The following is a 17714-nucleotide window of genomic DNA, read 5'->3' as shown; positions in this document are numbered from 1 at the left end:
GGACGGTGTCGGAGGTCCTTATGTCTGGACGAGCTGCCAGCAGACCACCTGTCAGTCTCTGGTGAGCAGGTGGCCCCCGGGGCGGCGCCCACAGGTCCTGGAACACTTCAAGGCCTCAGGTGGTACTCACACCAGCTCCTGCCCCAGCCCGTCTGCCCGACGGTCTGCAGTCTTCGAGAGCCAGGGTCTCCCCAGCCCCTTTCTGGGCTTGCCAGACAACCGGGCAGTGCCCAAGAGCCCAGGACTCCGACTCCAGGGGCTCCTCCCACAGCCAAAGAGGGGTGGGGCTCCCAGGGCAGCCGGCCGGCCCAACAGGGGACTCTCAAACCATGGCGCTCAGGTGCCTGCTGAAAAGGGGAAACCCTGGGGGTCCATGGTAACTTGGATCCGGAAACTCAACGCTGACCAGACCTCCAACTTGCACACCCTTTCCCTCTCCTTCCCCGGTTTTGGGCTGCTGTCAGCCCAGTGTCCCCCAATTCCTTTGCCCGCAGGCTGCCCCAATGTATCCAGGGACTTCTTTCCCACCCTGGGCCCTCAGCCTTGCCCCCGCCTCCCCCACCGCCCCGGACACTGGAGACCCCTCCTTGGAGGGTGCAGAGTGGGTCTGTTGCCCTGGAGGCCAGACTCAGAGCACTTCACGGTCCTTTATTAGTGTCCCTGCGGAACACCCCTTGCTGTGGTGGGGGTGCAGTACCCGGGGGTCCTGGGGAGGCAGACGGACGTGGCCCCGGCCCACTTGCGGGAGGACAGGCTGCTTGGACAGAACCCAGGTGCTGACATCTGGGTCTCGGCTGCGGGGGGCCTCGCGGACAGCTGCCGTCCACACAGAGAGGGCCCCTGAGGGACACTGCGCAGAGGGGGCTGTGCAGGGAGCAGGGGGAGGCGCGGACCCCGTGCACGACACCGCACGCTCCCTGAAGGCAGCAGGACCTCCTGGCTCTGAGGTTCTGGCGAAACCACTTGTGAAAGCAACCGGGGGCTGGCTGGACCTGGCGCCCGCGGGCCATGTAGTCACCTCCCTCCTGGGCACGTGGTTTCTGCACGGTGCCATCTGCCCACTGGCCTGGAGCTGCCAGAGCGTGGCTGCCTTCGAGAACTTCGGAAAAGCGGTGGTCCCTCTCCACGGATAAAAGTGCATGTGCACACACACAATTTGGTAAAGCACTGCAGGGGGTCTGCGCCCCACTACTCTGCCCCCCAGGTCCTCCATGGAAGCTGCTGGAAGATGGTGTTGAGGGCCCCAGGCGGCTGCTCCATGAAATGAAGAAACCTCAGGGGCCAAAGGAGAAGGGGCAGGGGACCCCAGACCCTAGAAGCCCCAGCCCAGCTTTCCCGCCTCCAGTGTTAACCAGCTACCCAGGGAGGAGAGAAAACCGGACCCGGGGCCTGGATACCTCCCTTCTGAGTGAGTCAGCAGTGTGCAGGGGACAGGCTGGGGCGGGCAGGTAGGAGATGGAGGGGGCCAAGGTCACTGGAATGAGCCTGCTGGGAAAGGACAGGGTGGGGCCTGGGGCCAGGGAGGCCGGGGCGCGCCGGGGCAGATGCTGGGCTCAGGGCAGCGCTCGCCCACGGCCCTCCCAGACCCTGGAAGAGCCTGGCGCTGGGGGCTGGCCCTGGCTCAGCCCACTCCTTGGCCCCGTCAGGAAAGCACTTTGAGGCCAAAGTGTTTGCGAAGCTGTTCCAGGAAGACAAACGTGAGCACGGTGTGCGGCATGAGGCGGATGCCTGCAGGCACGAGGCCCTGGGCGGGGAAAGGGGAAGCAGGGAGTCAGAAGACCCCAGAGGGACCCCCAGCCCTGCCACCCCAGCCCCGCCCCAGCCCTGCCGCCTCAGCCCTGCCCAACCTTGTAAAAGGCCAGCGGCCCGAGCTTTGCTGTCTCTACAGCGCAGTGAAAGACACCCTGCAGAAAACACAGAACAAAGCAAAGCAATAAAAGAAAGGCTGCTTTTGGCTTGAAAGGCACAAATCAACCCCCCTCCCACCCTCAGCACCAGCCAGCGGCCCTGTGCAGAGAGCAGGGCCGGTCAAAGGTAACGACAGCTGGAGGCGAGTGCGGGGGGCGGGGGTTGGGGGGGGTGAACGGCCACCCCGTCTGCTGACACAGCAAAACCAGAGCCAGGGCAGGCGACCCGCCGGGCCCCCACAGCGCGTGGGGGACTGTTCACGCGGCAGGGCAGGCACGAAGCAGGGCACCGTAATGACTGGGGAGCCGCGGCGCGCGCTGTGGGTCTGCCCCGGGCACTTCCCGAAAGTTCATGGACTACAGTGAACCGGCTGCCTCTGTGAACGCACCAAGGAATCGGATTTAAAAACACATACAGGGGGTGCCTGGCGGGCTCCATGGGTAGAGCCTGCGACTCCTGATCTCAGGGTCGTGAGATCAACCCCCATGTCGGGCATGGAACCTACTCAAAAAAAAATAAAATAAAATCTTTAAAAACACACACAGTGCCGACCGCTGCCCCGGGGCCAGCCAGGGAGGACAACTGAGAGGACACAGTCACGGAGGGAAGGGCCTCATCCACCTGCCAGGACGGGGCTCACCCAGCCACGGAGCGTCAAGTGGCAGCACGGGGACTCCCTCCCTCCCCGCCACCCCTGGGCCCCCGGGTCTGTACTCGGGAGGGGGTGGTGCCTGCCGCCCCCATTCACCTTGTACTCGCCCTTGGAGTTCATCAGGCGGGTCTTCAGGACGTCGAGGGGCTGACACAGGACCGTGGCACATCCACCCTGGGTGGGGTGGGGTGAGGTGGGGGCGCTTATCACCAACGGGCCTGCCAGGCAGAGTGCGCAAGCACCCTCCCTCTCCCCTCACAGCCCCCGGCCCGGATCCCCGGATGCATCCCGAGGGACACCAGGAACCAACCAGGGACTGTCCTGGCTTTGGCAGCAGGGGACCCGTGAGCTCCTCCCTCCCCAGGGCCTTGGTGCCCACTCACACAACCCGGAGGGACACCCCCAGACTCGCCCCAAGCCTCCTGCTTTCTGGGCTCGGGCCTCATCCTGGGTACCCTCAGCTCCCAAGGCTGGTGAGGGACCCCCACCACCTCCGCGAACCCAGCACTCACCGCGATGAAGCTGGCGACAAAGTGAGTGAAGATGTTGTCGGCCAGGTACCCGGTGCTGAGGACCAGCTGCTTGGCCTGATCGTAGCAGGACAGCTGTGGGCGTGCAGGGGCGATCAGGGCCTGGAGGAGGGCCCCCAGCTCTGGGGAAAGCGGATGGGGGCCCACAGTGACACCACCTGGGCTGACCGAACCCCAGGGCCAGCAGAAGCCCCACCTGGCCCACGGTGACGAACATCCCGCGACTGGCCGCCATGCTCGCGCCAGAGAACAGCTTCTTCAGACCCTCTGCCGGAGAAAGGAGGTGAGGCGCCCAGCCCAGCCCGATCCCTCAGGCCCGCCCAGGTCCCGCACACGCCCCCCATGCCGGAGGAAGGAGGTGAGGCCCCCCCCAGGTCCTGCACGACGCTCCCCACACCCTCGGCCTCCTTGGACCCCCTCTTCTTACCTTCTCGGGCCACGCGGTACAAGCCATCCAAGGCATGGGCGTAGCTGCCAGGGATACAGAATGGACTCCGTGAGGCTCTCCCTGACCGCCAGCCCCCGAGGGAGGGTCCTCCCTGGGGAGAGCCATGCAGCTCTCACAGGAGTCAGGGGACAAAGGAGCCTGAAGATCTCCCAACTACCACCAGAAAACCCTTGCTCTGGGGCTGGTTTTGTCTGCCCGCTGTTGCCGAGGGTGAGGAGGGGGCCTGCCTGAACTCCTTCCACCCCGTTCCCTTGGCTCACAGTCTGGCCACAGAGAGGACAACGGGCTTGCCTGGAGCCCCATTTCACTGCTCAGCTGAGTGTAGCCCGTGTCTGCACTTAGCTAGGACAGCAAACCATAGGCAGCCTTGGAGTTAACAGGAACTTAAACTTCATGGAAAATAAGATTTTTACCGTTAAAAAAAAAAAAAAAAAAAAATCCGAGCTTCCAAACCTGTTTGAAGGCCCAGACTCAAACTTCTAAACCATCCTCCCTGTGAACAAGCACAAGGCCCAGGCCTCGGGGGCCCTGGGAGCCCAGCCACCATCCCAGACTCCCCCCCCCCAAAGAAAGCAGCCAGAGGCCTTCTGACCCAGGACGGCCGTGCCCGGTGCGGGTTTCCCAAAGCTGTCAGCCGCCTCTGCTCACTCCAGCTGACGCCACAGGCAGCACGGCCCATTGGGGCCCACGCTGGCGCCTGCATGGCCCCCCACACCCGCCAGGAAGCCCCAGGGGCTGACCTCGGCCCTGCTACTCACTTTCGGCGCTGACTGGGCTCCAGCTTCACGTCGTTCTGCATCCTGGAACGGGGGGCGCCGGCTCAGGGGGCGCCTCACACGCCCCGCACGGAGGTCAGCGGGCTCCAGGGCTCACCCTGGCAGTGAGCAGCTGGGCCCGCCCCGGCCTGCCCCCCCAGCGCCCAGGACCCCAAGGCGTGAGCAGCTCTTTCCGAGCAGAACACACCGCGGTCCCGTCAGGGGACAGGGAAGACCCCGAGCTGGGTGGGTGGGCACACTGACCTGACGTTGACCATATCTGCAGGGGTCCCCACGAAGCCTCCGATGCAACCTGGGGCGACAGACCCCAGAGCCAGCATGCGGCGACTGGCGATGCCCGCATGCCCCCCCATCCCCCCAGCCCAGCCCAGCTGGCAGCTCACCGCTGATGGAACCCAGCAACACCTTCTTGTAGAAAGGCAGGGGTCCCTGGCTGCCCGTGGTCACATGGTCCCGCACGGACTCATAGATGGCAAACCGAGTCAGGGAGTAAGTCATCTGGGGAAAAGGGGCCCAGCTCAGAGGGTGCAGGTGGAGGGACCCTGCTGGGCATGTGACACCTGTCGGGCCTCCCCCCCCCCGGTGCACAGTCATCACCAAATGGGCCATGGGGATATAGGGACTCTCTCGAAGCCACACGGTCAGCAAGTGGCTGAGACAATGTGCAAATCTGGGGCTGGCGGAGTCCAGAGTCCTGCCCTTTCCTCTGTCTTTCCCTCCCTGGGCTCAGCTTCCCCACCTGTAAAGGAGGGTCTTGAGCCCCGTAGGAGGCAGAGCACACCCGATCCCACGGCACCCTGTGCCATCTGGGGGTTGCCGCCCCTGGGCCCCGTGGTTCCTTTCTCCCAACCACCGTGAAGAGGAGGAGAAGTCACTTCGGGGCCCACAGGGCACCCCTGGCGAGGAGGCGTGGCTGTGTCCGAGTCCAGGCCTGGGGGGCGCCAGCCTTCCCTTCGACCTGCCTGGGCTCTGGGGCCAGGACCTAAGGAAGCCCCTGGCTGGGAGGCGGAAGTGCCCCGGCCATGCGTCCTGCCCACCCGGCGTCCTGGGAGGGGGGCCCCCAGGGGCACCTGTCTGCACAGGGAGGCGCTGAGGCCGTTGTAGAGCGCCAGGACGCCGTCGGAGCGCACCACCTGCAGCGCCATGCCGGTCATGCGCAGCTTCACCTCCTGCTGCGTCTGCAGATGTACCTGTCGGGGGCACGGCTGCTCAGAACAGGGCCCCTGCCCCAGGGCCCACCCAGGCCGGCTCTGCTCTGAGCCCTTTCCCACCATCTAGCGCTTTACGTCCTCATGAAGACCCCACGGGCCGACTATTACCAGCGCCCCAGTTTAGAGACGGGAAACTGAGGCACGAGGAGGCAGAGAGCTGTCCTAAGGGCATCCAGCTGGGGTGGAGAGATGGGACGCCACGCCCACACCTGGCCCCAGCCTCGATCCCACACTCTTCATCGACAAATGACAATACCAGCTGACACGTGAGCCCGCCAGGCCCGTGAGAAATACTCCACATATGTGTCTGAGTCCTCATGGCACCTGCCGCTGGGATGGCGGTTGGCAGTCCCATTTTACAGATGAGGACACCGAGGCACCATGCAGACACCCACCAGCTGACTGCAGGGCCCCGTTTCTTAGCTATGCCACTTCTCAAGAGGGACCAAGAGTCATGGAGACTCAGAGACAGTCCCGGTGGGCTGGGAAGAGGTGGTGGGAGTTCAGCGGGGGAGAAGGGGAAAGACACTTCTGGGAGGGCCAGAGCACGGCCACCCCGGAGTCTGTCCAGCCTCAGTGATGTTCTGGCTGGGCCTGCTGGGCAGGTTACCGACCCTCCTGCTTCAGTTTCCTCGGTGTGCTGTGAGCACCAAGTAGCTCAGTGGATGGACCCTTCCCTTCCCACTCTGTCGCTGCCCAGGGGCTCTGGTGGTGGGGCAAAGGTGGGTTGGGGTGGAGAGGGCTTCGTGCTCAGCACAGCCACATCAGCCGAGCTGGATAGGACAGAGGGCACTGGGCCTGGGGGCAAGGTGGCCATGCAGGAAGCAGCCCTCGTCCAGGCGAGAAGCAGCCTTGAGGACTGAGCCAGGGCACAGGGGCAAAGGGAGAGATCAGCGAGCTATAAAATAATTTCTCCAGTGACCACAGGGCCAAGAGGCAACAGCCTCAGCCAGGGCCTCCCCTTGAGGCTGGCCTCCGTGGCTGTCCACACTGCCTGCTGCTCCCCAGCAGGGGCCAAACAGTGGCCCCGGTCCTGTGGCTGCCTGCCTCTCTCGACCTCCTCCCCCTGCAGGATTCTGTGGCAAAACAGCACCTGGGGGGCAGGCACGGGGCCTGTGGACAGGTACAAATGACTGTAGGCTGCCTGTGAGGGCTCCAAGGGCCCCTGGGAGCTGTGTCCACTCACAATCGGATGAGAGCCTAACCCTCCAGGGCCCCACGGTGGGGACGGGGGAGGGGACATGGGGAAAGCAAAATTAAACACAAGGAGGGGATCTTGCCTCCCCTCTCTCTGGTGGTCAGAGCAGCCTTGACTTGGCCCTGCTCCTTCTGGCAGCGCTCAGGCCCTGGGGACTACTAGGAGCCATGCAGGTCTCTCCCAGGAGAAGCCCAGGGGCCACCAGCTTCTCAGCCCCCCTCCCCATCTGCTAATGCTGCCTTGACTGGGGAGGGGGTGCATTTTTACCAGAGAAGTCAATTTCCTTCATTCAGCAAAAAAGTCGCTGGAAGGAAAATACCTTAGGTGGAACGCAGCGCAGCGTGGGGGCCTGGCCGGGCTGCAAGTGAGGCTGAGGTTTGGGTCAACAGGGCCCCCGTGCCAGTCGCTCCCAGAGGGTCAGTGTGGGGATCAGGCTGCTCTGGGTGGGGGCAGGGAAGGAAGTGGCTGGGCTGCTGTCCCTTGCCCAAGGGTCCATGTGACCCCAGGCCAGGTTCCCCGGGGCAGGGCCTCCTGGGCAGGCGATGCTTTGCATCACTGGCCCTTTCTTCTTTGTTCTTTGCAGGGAGAAAGGGGCAGAAAACACCCCCCGCCGGCTCTGGGAGACAACAGAACTTCTGTCTCCTACTGCCTCATAAGCGTGTTTTCTACAAGAAGTGAAGTGGGCATGAATGCCTCTTGCTCACCCTCCCCGGGCAGGACCTGCGTGGGCGCAGGGTCCCTGGCTTCCAGGCGCCCACCGGTCCAGGAGGAAGCAGCCACCTGCAGTCCGCATTCCCTCACTGTGTGCTGGGTCCCCACCAGGCAGGGAGGCCACCTGGGCCCTGGGTGTGCCGGAGCCCTGGCTCGTCTCTAGATGCCAGCTTCTGTGCGCCTCACAGAACCACCCCCTCAACTTGCAACCAGGCAGAACTGTGCTCAAAGGTGAGGGGTGGAAACTGGCTCAGAGAGGCCAAGTGACTAGCCCAAGGTCACACAGGTAGTATGGGGGAACCGCGGCCCGTGAGCTACGAAAACGGGACGCCTCCATCCGGGAGTGGGCAGGGTCTCCCGGCGGGGGCGGTGAACCGATGCCCCTCAGGCCCGGCGCCAAGGCCGACCCAAGTCCGAGGCCCTCCCGGGCAGCGCAGCGCCAGGCTGGTCGGCGCCCAGAGCTTGGGCGGGCCCCCTCGCCCCACCCCCACCCCCACCCCCACCGCCCCGGCCCGTTAGCGCTCGTCGCCCGCCCCCGCCCGGCCCGCGCCAACCTCACCTTGAGCAGGTCCAGCGGGTGCGTGCAGCAGGCGGCCCCGCACGAGGCCAGCCCCCCGAAGTACCAGCGCGACACGCGCGCCTCGGCCGCCATGGCTCGCGCCGCGGACGCCCAGGAGCGCCGGCTGCCGGCCCCGGTTCGCGCCGCCCAGACCCCGGCTCAGGCCCAGGCCCCGATCGGACCCCGACCCCAGTCCCGGACCCCGGCCCGCGTAGCCGTCCGCTCCGAGTTCAAAGCACCGTTCGCCACCCGCGCGCCGCGCAGCCAATGCGCCCGCGCGGCCCTGGGGGCGGGACCACTTCTGGGGGCGGGGCCACCGCGACCCCGCCTCGAGCCGGGGGGGGGGGGGGCGGGCCCCGCGCCTTAAAGCGGCCGCGCTCGGGCTGGCCCGCGGAAAGGGCTCCACCGAGCCGCCTCCCCGTGTGCAGCAGGCGGCGAGAGAGGGAAGGGGAACGGGCGCGGCCGCGCGGACCCCCGGGAGCTTGCTGAGTGGGCTGCTCCACTCTCCCCGAGAACCGGGAGAACCGGGCGTCCTTCCCCCGCCCTGCTCCGGCTTCCCCAGGGCCACCCCCACGCCTAGGGCAGGTCTCCGAAGGTCACGGCTGAGGAGTGGCCTCGGCGCTCGGCCAGTCCCCGCCACTCCCGGAGCCAGGCCTCCTGCAAACACCCCGCCCCAGCCGAGGCCCTGACCTTGCACCCTGTGTCCCAAGGCAGCCACACAGGCCCTGGGGTCAGCTCTGGGACACGTACACCCAAAAGAGGTGGCACAAAACCTTCTTGGAGCCAACCTGCGAATTACATGAAAACTAGGGGCAGAAGACAATCCACTCTCCGGAGCTCCCAGCCAAGGCCAGCCTCAGGTCTGCTCTGACCAGACAGCCCCAGGCAGCCATCCCGGAGGAGGACAAGGGGACAAAGTTCTGAGCCATGGGGGTTCAGGCTCCTGGGAAGTGGCAATCAGGAGGCTGGCTGCCTGTCCCCATGAGAAACACACCTGTGCACACGTTCCCACTCTCATCTCACCATCCAGCAAACAGCAGGTGCAAGTGCTGGACAAAGACACACCTGCTGGGCAAGATGGAAATTGGAATCCCTGGGGCCACATGGACCCGGGGGTTCCCCGCACCTGCTGAGAACCCTGAATAACAAGTCCAGCTGGCCTCCGAGCGCCCAGCAGTTATCTCGCCGTGTCAGAGGCGTAAGATGGGCCAGCAAACCTATTTGCTTCAAGTGGCCATCTGAAGACTAAGGAGACTGCCTTCCAGAAGGCTAGGAGGCTTCTGACCCTGAGGTCATCATCTGGGGAAGTGAACAGCCCAGAAATGCTGTGTGGACTGGGGAGGTGGAGGGAGCGTCGGCCACACAGACATCCGGCATCCGGCTTTTTCTTAAGGGGGGGGGGGGGGCGGGGGCCTGTGTTTCATCTGGATGAAAACACAGGCCAGTGGGACCCGGTGCCGGAAGGGAAGGGTCGGGTCGGAAGGGTTGCAGCGATTCTCCAGAAGAAACCAGAGAGGGGGCGCCTGGCTGGCTCAGGCGGAAGAGCATGTGACTCGATCTCAGGGTCGTGAGCTCAAGCCCCACGTTGCGCATAGAGCTTACTTAAACAAAAATTCAATTGTATTTCTATGCAACAGCAATAAACAATCTGACAATTAAATCAGGAGAAACAATTCCATCAAAGAGACAGAAAGAAAAGAAACCAGAGAGGATGCGAGACACAGCTCCGTAAGGAAATGGGAAAATGTGTCACCAAACAGCGAGATGGCTTTCACAGCTGAGCTGGCCCTTTGTTTTAAAAAAAAAAAAAAACAGGGCTACCAGATGGAACTGGTAGGCTGCAGAGGAGGGGCCTCCTTGTCCAGGGTCCTATGGGAAGTAGGAGCACCTTTGGGCCCACTCCCTCTCTGAGACCCAGGCCAGCACAAAACCTGCCCCTGCACCGGTCTCATTCAGGATAAATCGAGATGTTGGAATCCTGAATCACCCGAGGGCAATGTTATCATCTCCTGCCTAAGCAAACACGTCAGTGGCGTGGAGCAGGGCAGCCCAGAGGGTGAGGGGCCAAGGGGCCAGCGCTTGCTGTGTGCAGATGGTGGGCCGCCCAGAACATGAGACACAGCACGAGCGATCTGCGAAGCCCCGCCTAGAACTGGAGAAGCCCCGGAAGCGCGGAGGAATCCTGGAAAATGGTAAGTGCGTGGAGTGTGGGGCGCCCTCTTAAGAAATAAGGGGTCTAGCTTTTGGCTTTCTGCTCAGGGGTGCGAAGGTGCGACTGTCTTCTGGAGTCCTCAGTCCGAGTTCCTCCGACAGCGGCCGCCTCCACCCTTCCGCCTAAGTTCCGCCCCCAGCAAGACGAAATCAAAATCGTGGGCCTGAGGCGCGCCAGTGGGGGAGTCGGGGCTACATCTGCCCTGGCCCCGAAGCTCAGCCCTACTGGCCTGTCTCCAAGATAGGGTGGTGATGACATCGCCAAGGCAACCGGTGACTGGAAGGGTCTGGGGGTTACAGTGAAGCTGACCGTTCGGGACAGGCCCAGATCGAAGTGGTACCTTCCACCTCTGTCCTGCTCATCAAAGCCCTCAAGGAACCGCGGAGACAGAAAGAAGCAGAAAAATATTAAGCACAGCGGCAATGTCGCTTTTGACGAGAGTGTCAACATTGCCTGACAGATGCGTCACTGATCTTTAGCCAGAGAACTCTCTGGAACCATTAAAGACCTCCTGGGGATGGCCCGGTCTGTGGGCTGCAACACCAATGGCTCCCACCCTCAGGGCATCACAGAGGACATTGACAGTGGCGCAGTGGGATGGCCCACTAGCTAAGAACTATGAAGGAAAATACTTCCATGAAGGATCATTTGGCAACCAAAAAAGGAAAAAGGTGGGACTTTGCAAGCTGTAGGTCAGGGGAACTCAAAAAGATCCCCAGCCAAATTCTCAAATGGATCATGAAGACTTCTGCATAAATCCAAGGGGCTCTGAGATGCAGAGGTCAGGTGAGGTCTCGAGAACAAGGCTGCCGGCCTCGTCTCTGGAGGACGTCCGTTCCTGAGCACTCCTGCATGGCGCTTAGGGAGCTAGGATGGCACCATGCGGGGGCCAGGTGGACACCAGGGTTCCTGGAACGGGCAGGAGCCAGGGGTCAGCTTCAGAGCTCCCCCTGCCGTGTCCTCTGTGACCATTTCATCAGCCCGGACGAAGACGCGGTACGCGGATTCCTACCAGGATCTGACGGGACCTCGCAAGGTTCTGTGCTAGTAACATCAAGCCAACGCAGGATGCACAGACCTACCTCCTGGTGTCGAGCCCACGGGCCAAGGCCAAGTGGCCTCCGGGGACCCAGGGCACACCCCATCTACTGCCAGGTCTGAGACACTTGGCCAACTGCACCAGCAGGTGGAGACCACAGCTGGGGTGGGGTGGGGGGGTGGGGGCAGGACCATGAGGGACTGTGAGGTCAGGTGGGGGGCACCAGGTGACACTCAGCATCAGGGAAGCAAAAGGAGTATGGCCCGAGGCACACGGTCAACTGCACTTTTGAGCAGTCAGCCCCAGCACGTCCGGGACGCAGCGAGGGTGTCATCATCCCAGGAAGAGGGGAGGGGAGGAGAGTCCTAATCATTACCCACAAGTCCCTTGGAAAGACAAAGGGGCTCAGAGCACACACAGACTCGGGCCACCAGTACAAGGCCGAGGCTGAAGGCTATCCCTGACTTTAGATCCTCCCTTCCCCTGGGAAGGGCAGTTGGGCCAGCAGGATACCCAACCGGTCATACCCGCCTCAGGTGGCCCAGGAGTCACCTCTGCTGAGGGAAGGCGCGCCCAGAGACCTCCTGATGGTGAATCATTAACTCCCTGGGACCGTGCGGGCCACAGGTTTGGCCGGTGGAGCTCTCTGGGTCAGGGAGCAGCCTTCTTACAAGGAGGTCCAGCAGGGTCCTCCGGGAGGGCCCACAGGTGGCATCCGGGTGCTGGGCACGACCACCTGGGCACATGCCAGCTCCCCAGACCTGTCCTCAGGGTACCCAGAGCCCGGCACTCCCAGATGCAACATCTCCTTCCGGGCCCACAGCCCTGTCCTTGCAGACCACTCTTCCAGCATGGCCAGGGAGGGGACACAGGGGCTGGCCGTTCTCAGGTACACGCCTCACCTCCTGCCTGTCTGTAGGCCAGTGCTATGCTTCCTGCCGAAGACCAGCACTGGTGCCCCACGCCCACCTCCCAGGTCACGATCTGACATCAGCCAAGCACTCAGGCAAGCTGGGTGCTGCCCCAACCCACCCCCCCACCCCGTCCCCCCCTCCGTGAGCTGCTGCCGGACCTCCGAGGTCAGGCCCCTGCACAGAGAAGACACAAGGAACGCTGGCCGACCCCCACGTGCCCGGCAGGGAGCGAGCCCTGCCACCCCCGGGGCGGCCTCCCTGGCGGGCAGGAGCTCCAAGCCAGCCCGCATTGCCCACTGGCCGCTGACTCAGACACACCACTGCACACACGGCACCCAAACAATGTATTTTTCTCAGTGGCCACCAGGGGGCGCGCGTTGCCTCTGGTACGTTCCAGAGTTCATCTCCCCGGTGCTCACACAGGAGCTGCCCCCCCCGTCTCAGCAGATCCCTTGTCTGTCCCGGAGCAGAGATGGCAGAGCCAGTGCCAGAGCTCTGCCCTGAAGCCGCTCCCACCACGGGTCCCGGATGCCAGGGCTGGAGCAGGAGGGGGCCTCCCCCAGGTCAGGTCCCAGGGACCCCAGTCCACCAGTCCTCAGAGCTGGCCTATTCTAGAACCACGGTGCCGCCCACCGCCTCCAGGGCTGCCTTGATCTTCTCCGCCTCGGCCTTGGAGACATTGGCTTTGATCTCCTGGGGCAGGGACTCCACCAGCTTCTTTGCCTGCCAGAGAGCAAAGTCAGAAATGGGGCCCATGTTGCCCCAAAAAACCCTGCAGTAGGAGGGGCCGGTCTGAGTACCGTTAGCACGTTAGCAGCAACAGCCAGAGGGCTGTGCAGCGCGGAGCTCACCTGGACGAGGTTTATGCCCTGGATGTAGTTCTTGATTTCTTTGATCAGCCTCACTTTGTCCACGGGCTTTGCCTCTGTCAGGCGGACGGTGAAATGCGTCCGCTCTTTCTGTCTGGGGATGTCTTCCTCTGCCTCCTGGGAGAGGGAGAGAGAAAGGATGGGGTAAAGCAGGCACATTCGGTCCTGTGGCCCCAAAGTCGCCAAGATGGCACAGCAAGGCCCGCCATTCCAGCGGGAGGCCGCGCCGGGCAGCTGGGCTCAGGACAAACTGGTCCGCCTCGTCAGCGCCGGGGCCCCTCCCTCACGTGCTCCTCGGCGACACCTGCTCCGTCGCTGGAAACCTTGCCATCTCTCCGGAGGCGGTTCTGAAACCACCTCCCCCCACCCCGACCCCGCTCAGGTTCCCTCGTCCCTTAAAAACAGTCACTTGTGGGGCGCCTGGGTGGCGCAGTCGGTTAAGCGTCCGACTTCAGCCAGGTCACGTTCTCGCGGTCCGTGAGTTCGAGCCCCGCGTCAGGCTCTGGGCTGATGGCTCGGAGCCTGGAGCCTGTTTCCGATTCTGTGTCTCCCTCTCTCTCTGCCCCTCCCCCGTTCATGCTCTGTCTCTCTCTGTCCCAAAAATAAATAAAAAAACGTTGAAAAAAAAAAAATTTTTTTAAAAAAACAGTCACTTGTGGCCGGTCAGGGTGACACCAACAGTGCTCGGCCCATCCTCGGGTGAGCCCCAAATCACATGGACAAATTTGCAGCTGCACCGTCCCCAGGTGACCAGTGGAGGACTGGGGTTGACAGAGCCTCTCCCACCACATGTGAAGATACAGCACCGCGGAGAGCAGGGGGCACGCGGCCCGGCAGCCTGGGGTGTCCTGCTTTGCACCTGCCCTATTATTAACAGTGTTCCTTCGCCCCCCGAAGTGTCCCAGTTTAGATGACAGACTTCAGAGTAACTCTCTCTCCTTGTCCCAAACGTTCAGGCTGAACATGATGAGTCTGTAAAGCTACCACTTCGTGGCAGGTGGGGGAGTGGATGTGATGCCAGGGGAGCCACAGACACATATGGAGCCGGGAGGGCACTCTACGGGACCCCTGACCTGGTCTCCTTGGTAGGGGATGGATGGCCAGGGAAAGGAGACCGCGGACAGTGATCCAGACTTCAGACACCCAATGACCAAATGCAATTCACAGACCTCGTATAGATTTGGGTAAACCAACTGTTGTAAAGTCTGGAAGCATTAGCTAAATCTAAATAGACTGAGATAGAAAACCACCGCTAATTACGTTTGTTGTACAAATGGCTCCTGGCTACGTCAGTACCTGCGTTCTTAGAGATGTGGGCTGGAGCGCACCAAGAAAGGTCAGATCAGAAATGTGCCCCGAGGGGCACCTGGGTGGCTCAGTCAGTTAAGTGTCTGACTTCGGTTCAGATCACGATCTCATGGTTTGTGGGTTTGAGCCTCATGTCGGGCTCTGTGCTGACAGCTCAGAGCCTGGAGCCTGCTTCAGATCCTGTGTCTCCCTCTCTCTCTGCCCCTCCCCTACTTGTGCCGTCTCTGTCTCTCAAAATAAATAAAGGTTAAGAAAAAAAAAAAGAAGCAAAAAACAAAGAAAGAAAGAAAGAAAGAAAGAAAGAAAGAAAGAAAGAAAGAAAGAAATTTGCGTTAAGCTTCAAAGGACAAATGAATTAAATATCAAAACCTTACTAATTATCGAGACTGGAGACAGATACACAGGGCATTATTTGCAGTTGCAGATAGAACTTCGAAACTTTTTGTAAAAATTGCAACAGCCCCCAACCAAACTAAAAAACCTAGAAAACAAAAAACAAATTCACGTGTGGCTTCAAGTCTGCTTGTTTCCTTACAGAGGCTCCAGCCTGTCCAGCGCCTCCCCACCTCGCCGCTCCAGCCCGACGTGCCCCCACGGCTCTCTCGCGTGCAGTCCCCTTGCAGCCTTTCTTGACATCATAACCCTCCTCTCCCCTCAGCTTCTTCCCTACTTTTTTCTCGTAGCACTTGAGTTCAAGTCCTGCTATTCAACAAACATTTTCTTCTCCTTTGACTCATTGTCAATTCCCCCCGCGAAAACATGGTCTCCGCGCGGGCAGGGACCCGCACACCCTTGGCAGGGCTGCAGGGGAACCCACAGCCAGCACACACAGGTCTGCAGGGCGCGCTGACTGATGCAGGGCCAAGACAAGGGACAATGAGAGAAATCTGGGCGTCGGGCCATGTGACACGAGGCAAGACGGGGGCCTTTCGGCACAGGACCCTGGCCTGGGCTCACCTCTGGGGCTGCTGCAGCAGGGGCAGCACCAGGCACTGTGCCACCCATTGGCATGAGTCCAACATCCTGGATCTTCAGGGTTTTCTGCAGGGAGGGGAGAGAGCAATCTCAGTAGCTGCCCATCACATCCAAGATAAACACACAGCCTGGCAGGATCCTCACATTCAGAGGGCACACTCTGGACGATTTACTACACACCCCAAATACACCAGGAACAAGACACAGGCCGGGGCCTGTGGTACCTTCAGAAGCTCGTTGAGATCTGAGATCTCCAAGAGCGTGAGGCTGGCGATGTCCTGGACCAGCTGCTGGATCTTGGGGGGATACTCCTTGGGGGCGTTATCCAGGGGTGCGCCGGCGAGGGCCTCCCCCATTCGAGGGCTGCTGCATCTCATCAGCCGCACAGCGCAGACACGGGGCACCTGTTGCCTAGCCCCCCAAACAAAGCTGTCAGCCTGGCACAGGCCAGTGACACAGACCAGACAGGTTGATGGTGAGAGCGCGGTTCTAGCTCCTAGGTCCCAACCCAGGGTTCTCAGATTCCAGGGTCCACGCAAATAAGGGGATTTCCCAGCTACCTTAAGTACTTCAAAGAGCCGTAGAAATGCACGCAATTATCTGCAGACAGACCACCCACACCGTTAAGTTCCCGTGTCGGAAAACTCTCTATCAACCCACGGGAGCAGGGCAGTAGCCTGACGGCATTTTGCTACACTAAGGCCTTCAGAACCTGGGGCCCTCGGACGGCACAACGCCGGGCCCATCGACGGAAGACCTCCAACGTCACTAGGCCTGTAGGGGAAACTGAGGCCCGCAGAGTGGCAGGGACCTGAGCAAGGTCATCTGGGACCACCCCTAGCACTCTGCGCAGCACGCGTGGTTAGGGGGCCGGCAAGTGGGGACCCCCGCGACCCGCACCGCCTCCGGGCCCCACCGAGTCGGGGGTGGCATCCCGCCCGCCGCACGCGGACACCGCCCCCAACCTGCACCCTCAGTTGCCGGCCCAGGGCCCCGACCCTGCCGCCCCGCCAGCCCTCGGCGGACCGTGGTACCTGGCGAGACGGAGCGCAGCGCCCTGACGTCTGAGACACGGCCCCCAAAAGGGGCGAGCGGCCGCCGGCAGCATCGGTCCGCGGGCGGGAAGGTCACACGCGGCTCCCCAGGAGGAGGACGCTCTAGCCGCCCGGGCCGCCGAGCATACGAGCTGCGTGAGGACGCTCTAGCCGCCGAGGCCGCCGAGCATACGAGCTGCGCGAGGGCGCTCTAGCCGCGCGGGCCCGACGGGCGAGAGAGTTGGGGACCGACGCTCTAGCCGACGAAGCCGCCGGGCAAACGAGTAGGAGAGGACACTCTAGCCGCACCTCGCGCTCCCTTCCCGAGATTACCCACTAGGCGGCGAACCGCGCAGGCGTAGAGGGTCGTTGGTGGCGGCCGGGGGCCTGGGGCTGGACGGTGACCGGCTGGGGGCCCTCTACTCGCTGGGGGAATCAAGGCCAGAAAAGGCCGCCGCTTGGAGCCAGGCTCCGTCCGATTCGGGGAGGCGGTCCCGGCCCCCGGGCAGCCCCGCCAGGGAGAACCTGGGGAAGCCTCGCGGCGGCTGACAACGAATTTCCGCCGCCGCGGGGCGGGCACGGGGATCCCAGGTGTCCTTTCTCCGCAGGTCCGTGCTGGGGGCCTTGGCCGCCCGCAGCCAGGAGCCACCTAGTGCGGGGAGCCCCCGCTGCCCTTGGGCAGTCTTTTCCTTGGTTTCCTCCTCCTTCTGAAGGATTGCCTTTCTCGGCCGCGCGGTTCCCGTAGCCTCGGGAGCGCCTCGGCAGCTGAGTTGGGGGCTCTCCCCTTACAGCGTTGCCAAGGGTTGTGATTGAGCTCTGAAGGGTCGAGGGATGGAGCCCTGGACGGGAGGGCTAGCCGCACACCTGGCTCTGTCTCCAGCTGCCTTTCCAGCCGGCTCCCAGACATCCCGCACCTGCTCTTCTGCTTAGACCTCTGTAGCTCCACCCCGCTCAGCCAACACCTGCCCTGAGGGCCCTGGGTCTCTCCTCTTCCAGCTCATTTTCCAAGAGCCAGGCGTGGAACCGCACTTTAGATCACGAAAGCAGAGCCGTCCTCTGCCTCAACCTCTTGTTCTCCTGGCCCAGCTTTTGACCTGCACTCAGATCACCTATTAAACTAGTCCATTCTTTCTCAGAAGAGCTCATGCCGGGGTCATCTAAGAGACTTGGTATTTAAGGTGTGAAATGTTTTGAACTCTAGACGCAAAGGGCTGTGAGTTTACATTCTTAAAATATTTTCTTCCAGACCACGACTGGTGTAGAATCAGACCAGATCCTTGGGCTTTGCAAGTCTTGGAGGAGTCTGGGCAGAGCAGAGCCGGGTGGAGAGGGCTGCTGCTGGGCTCCCCAAGGGCACAGCTCGATGGCGC

The 17714-nt window shown here is 62.3% G+C and overlaps 2 protein-coding genes and 1 pseudogene across 5 annotated transcripts; 1 reads left to right on the top strand and 2 right to left on the bottom strand.

The window, feature by feature from the left end:
• Positions 1-628: 628 nt before the first annotated feature.
• SLC25A10 (solute carrier family 25 member 10) lies at positions 629-8246 on the bottom strand. 4 transcript variants are annotated; one of them, XM_042966869.1, is made up of 11 exons: positions 7994-8241; positions 5385-5504; positions 4698-4812; positions 4558-4606; positions 4297-4338; positions 3518-3561; positions 3287-3357; positions 3073-3165; positions 2657-2734; positions 1848-1904; positions 629-1744 (listed from the first exon to the last, which is right to left on the bottom strand). In XM_042966869.1, exons 1-11 carry the CDS (start codon positions 8084-8086, stop codon positions 1643-1645), a joined length of 864 nt encoding a protein of 287 aa, XP_042822803.1. In that variant the 5' UTR covers positions 8087-8241; the 3' UTR covers positions 629-1642. The 4 variants fall into 4 exon arrangements, with proteins under 4 accessions (XP_042822803.1, XP_042822805.1, XP_042822806.1 ...); XM_042966871.1 differs by lacking the exon at positions 7994-8241 and adding an exon at positions 7428-7917; XM_042966872.1 differs by lacking the exon at positions 7994-8241 and adding an exon at positions 7043-7360.
• On the top strand, positions 8085-10966 carry LOC122233422 (annotated as a pseudogene).
• Positions 10967-12485: 1519 nt separating this feature from the next.
• On the bottom strand, positions 12486-16607 carry MRPL12 (mitochondrial ribosomal protein L12). Its single transcript, XM_042965513.1, has 5 exons — positions 16345-16607; positions 15535-15721; positions 15293-15376; positions 13010-13144; positions 12486-12881 (listed from the first exon to the last, which is right to left on the bottom strand). Exons 1-5 carry the CDS (start codon positions 16416-16418, stop codon positions 12765-12767), a joined length of 597 nt encoding a protein of 198 aa, XP_042821447.1. The 5' UTR covers positions 16419-16607; the 3' UTR covers positions 12486-12764.
• Positions 16608-17714: the final 1107 nt, after the last annotated feature.

The sequence above is a fragment of the Panthera tigris genome, chromosome E1, assembly GCF_018350195.1.
Source record: "Panthera tigris isolate Pti1 chromosome E1, P.tigris_Pti1_mat1.1, whole genome shotgun sequence".
Lineage (NCBI taxonomy): Eukaryota > Metazoa > Chordata > Mammalia > Carnivora > Felidae > Panthera > Panthera tigris.
This window is presented reverse-complemented; position numbering and strand designations above follow the sequence as displayed.

Bases quoted from the DNA above. Each gene is read 5' to 3' on its own strand.
- SLC25A10 (XM_042966869.1), bottom strand. From the start codon at position 8,086: ATGGCGGCCGAGGCGCGCGTGTCGCGCTGGTACTTCGGGGGGCTGGCC. The intron at 5,505-7,993 runs GTGAGGTTGGCG...TGCCCCCGACAG, and splicing joins ACCCGCTGGACCTGCTCAAG to GTACATCTGCAGACGCAGCA. The intron at 4,607-4,697 runs GTGAGCTGCCAG...CTGTCGCCCCAG, and splicing joins GTTGCTGGGTTCCATCAGCG to GTTGCATCGGAGGCTTCGTG.
- MRPL12 (XM_042965513.1), bottom strand. From the start codon at position 16,418: ATGCTGCCGGCGGCCGCTCGCCCCTTTTGGGGGCCGTGTCTCAGACGT. The intron at 15,722-16,344 runs GTACCACGGTCC...TTGGGGGGCTAG, and splicing joins GCTGCGCTCCGTCTCGCCAG to GCAACAGGTGCCCCGTGTCT. The intron at 15,377-15,534 runs GTACCACAGGCC...CCCTCCCTGCAG, and splicing joins ATCTCAACGAGCTTCTGAAG to AAAACCCTGAAGATCCAGGA.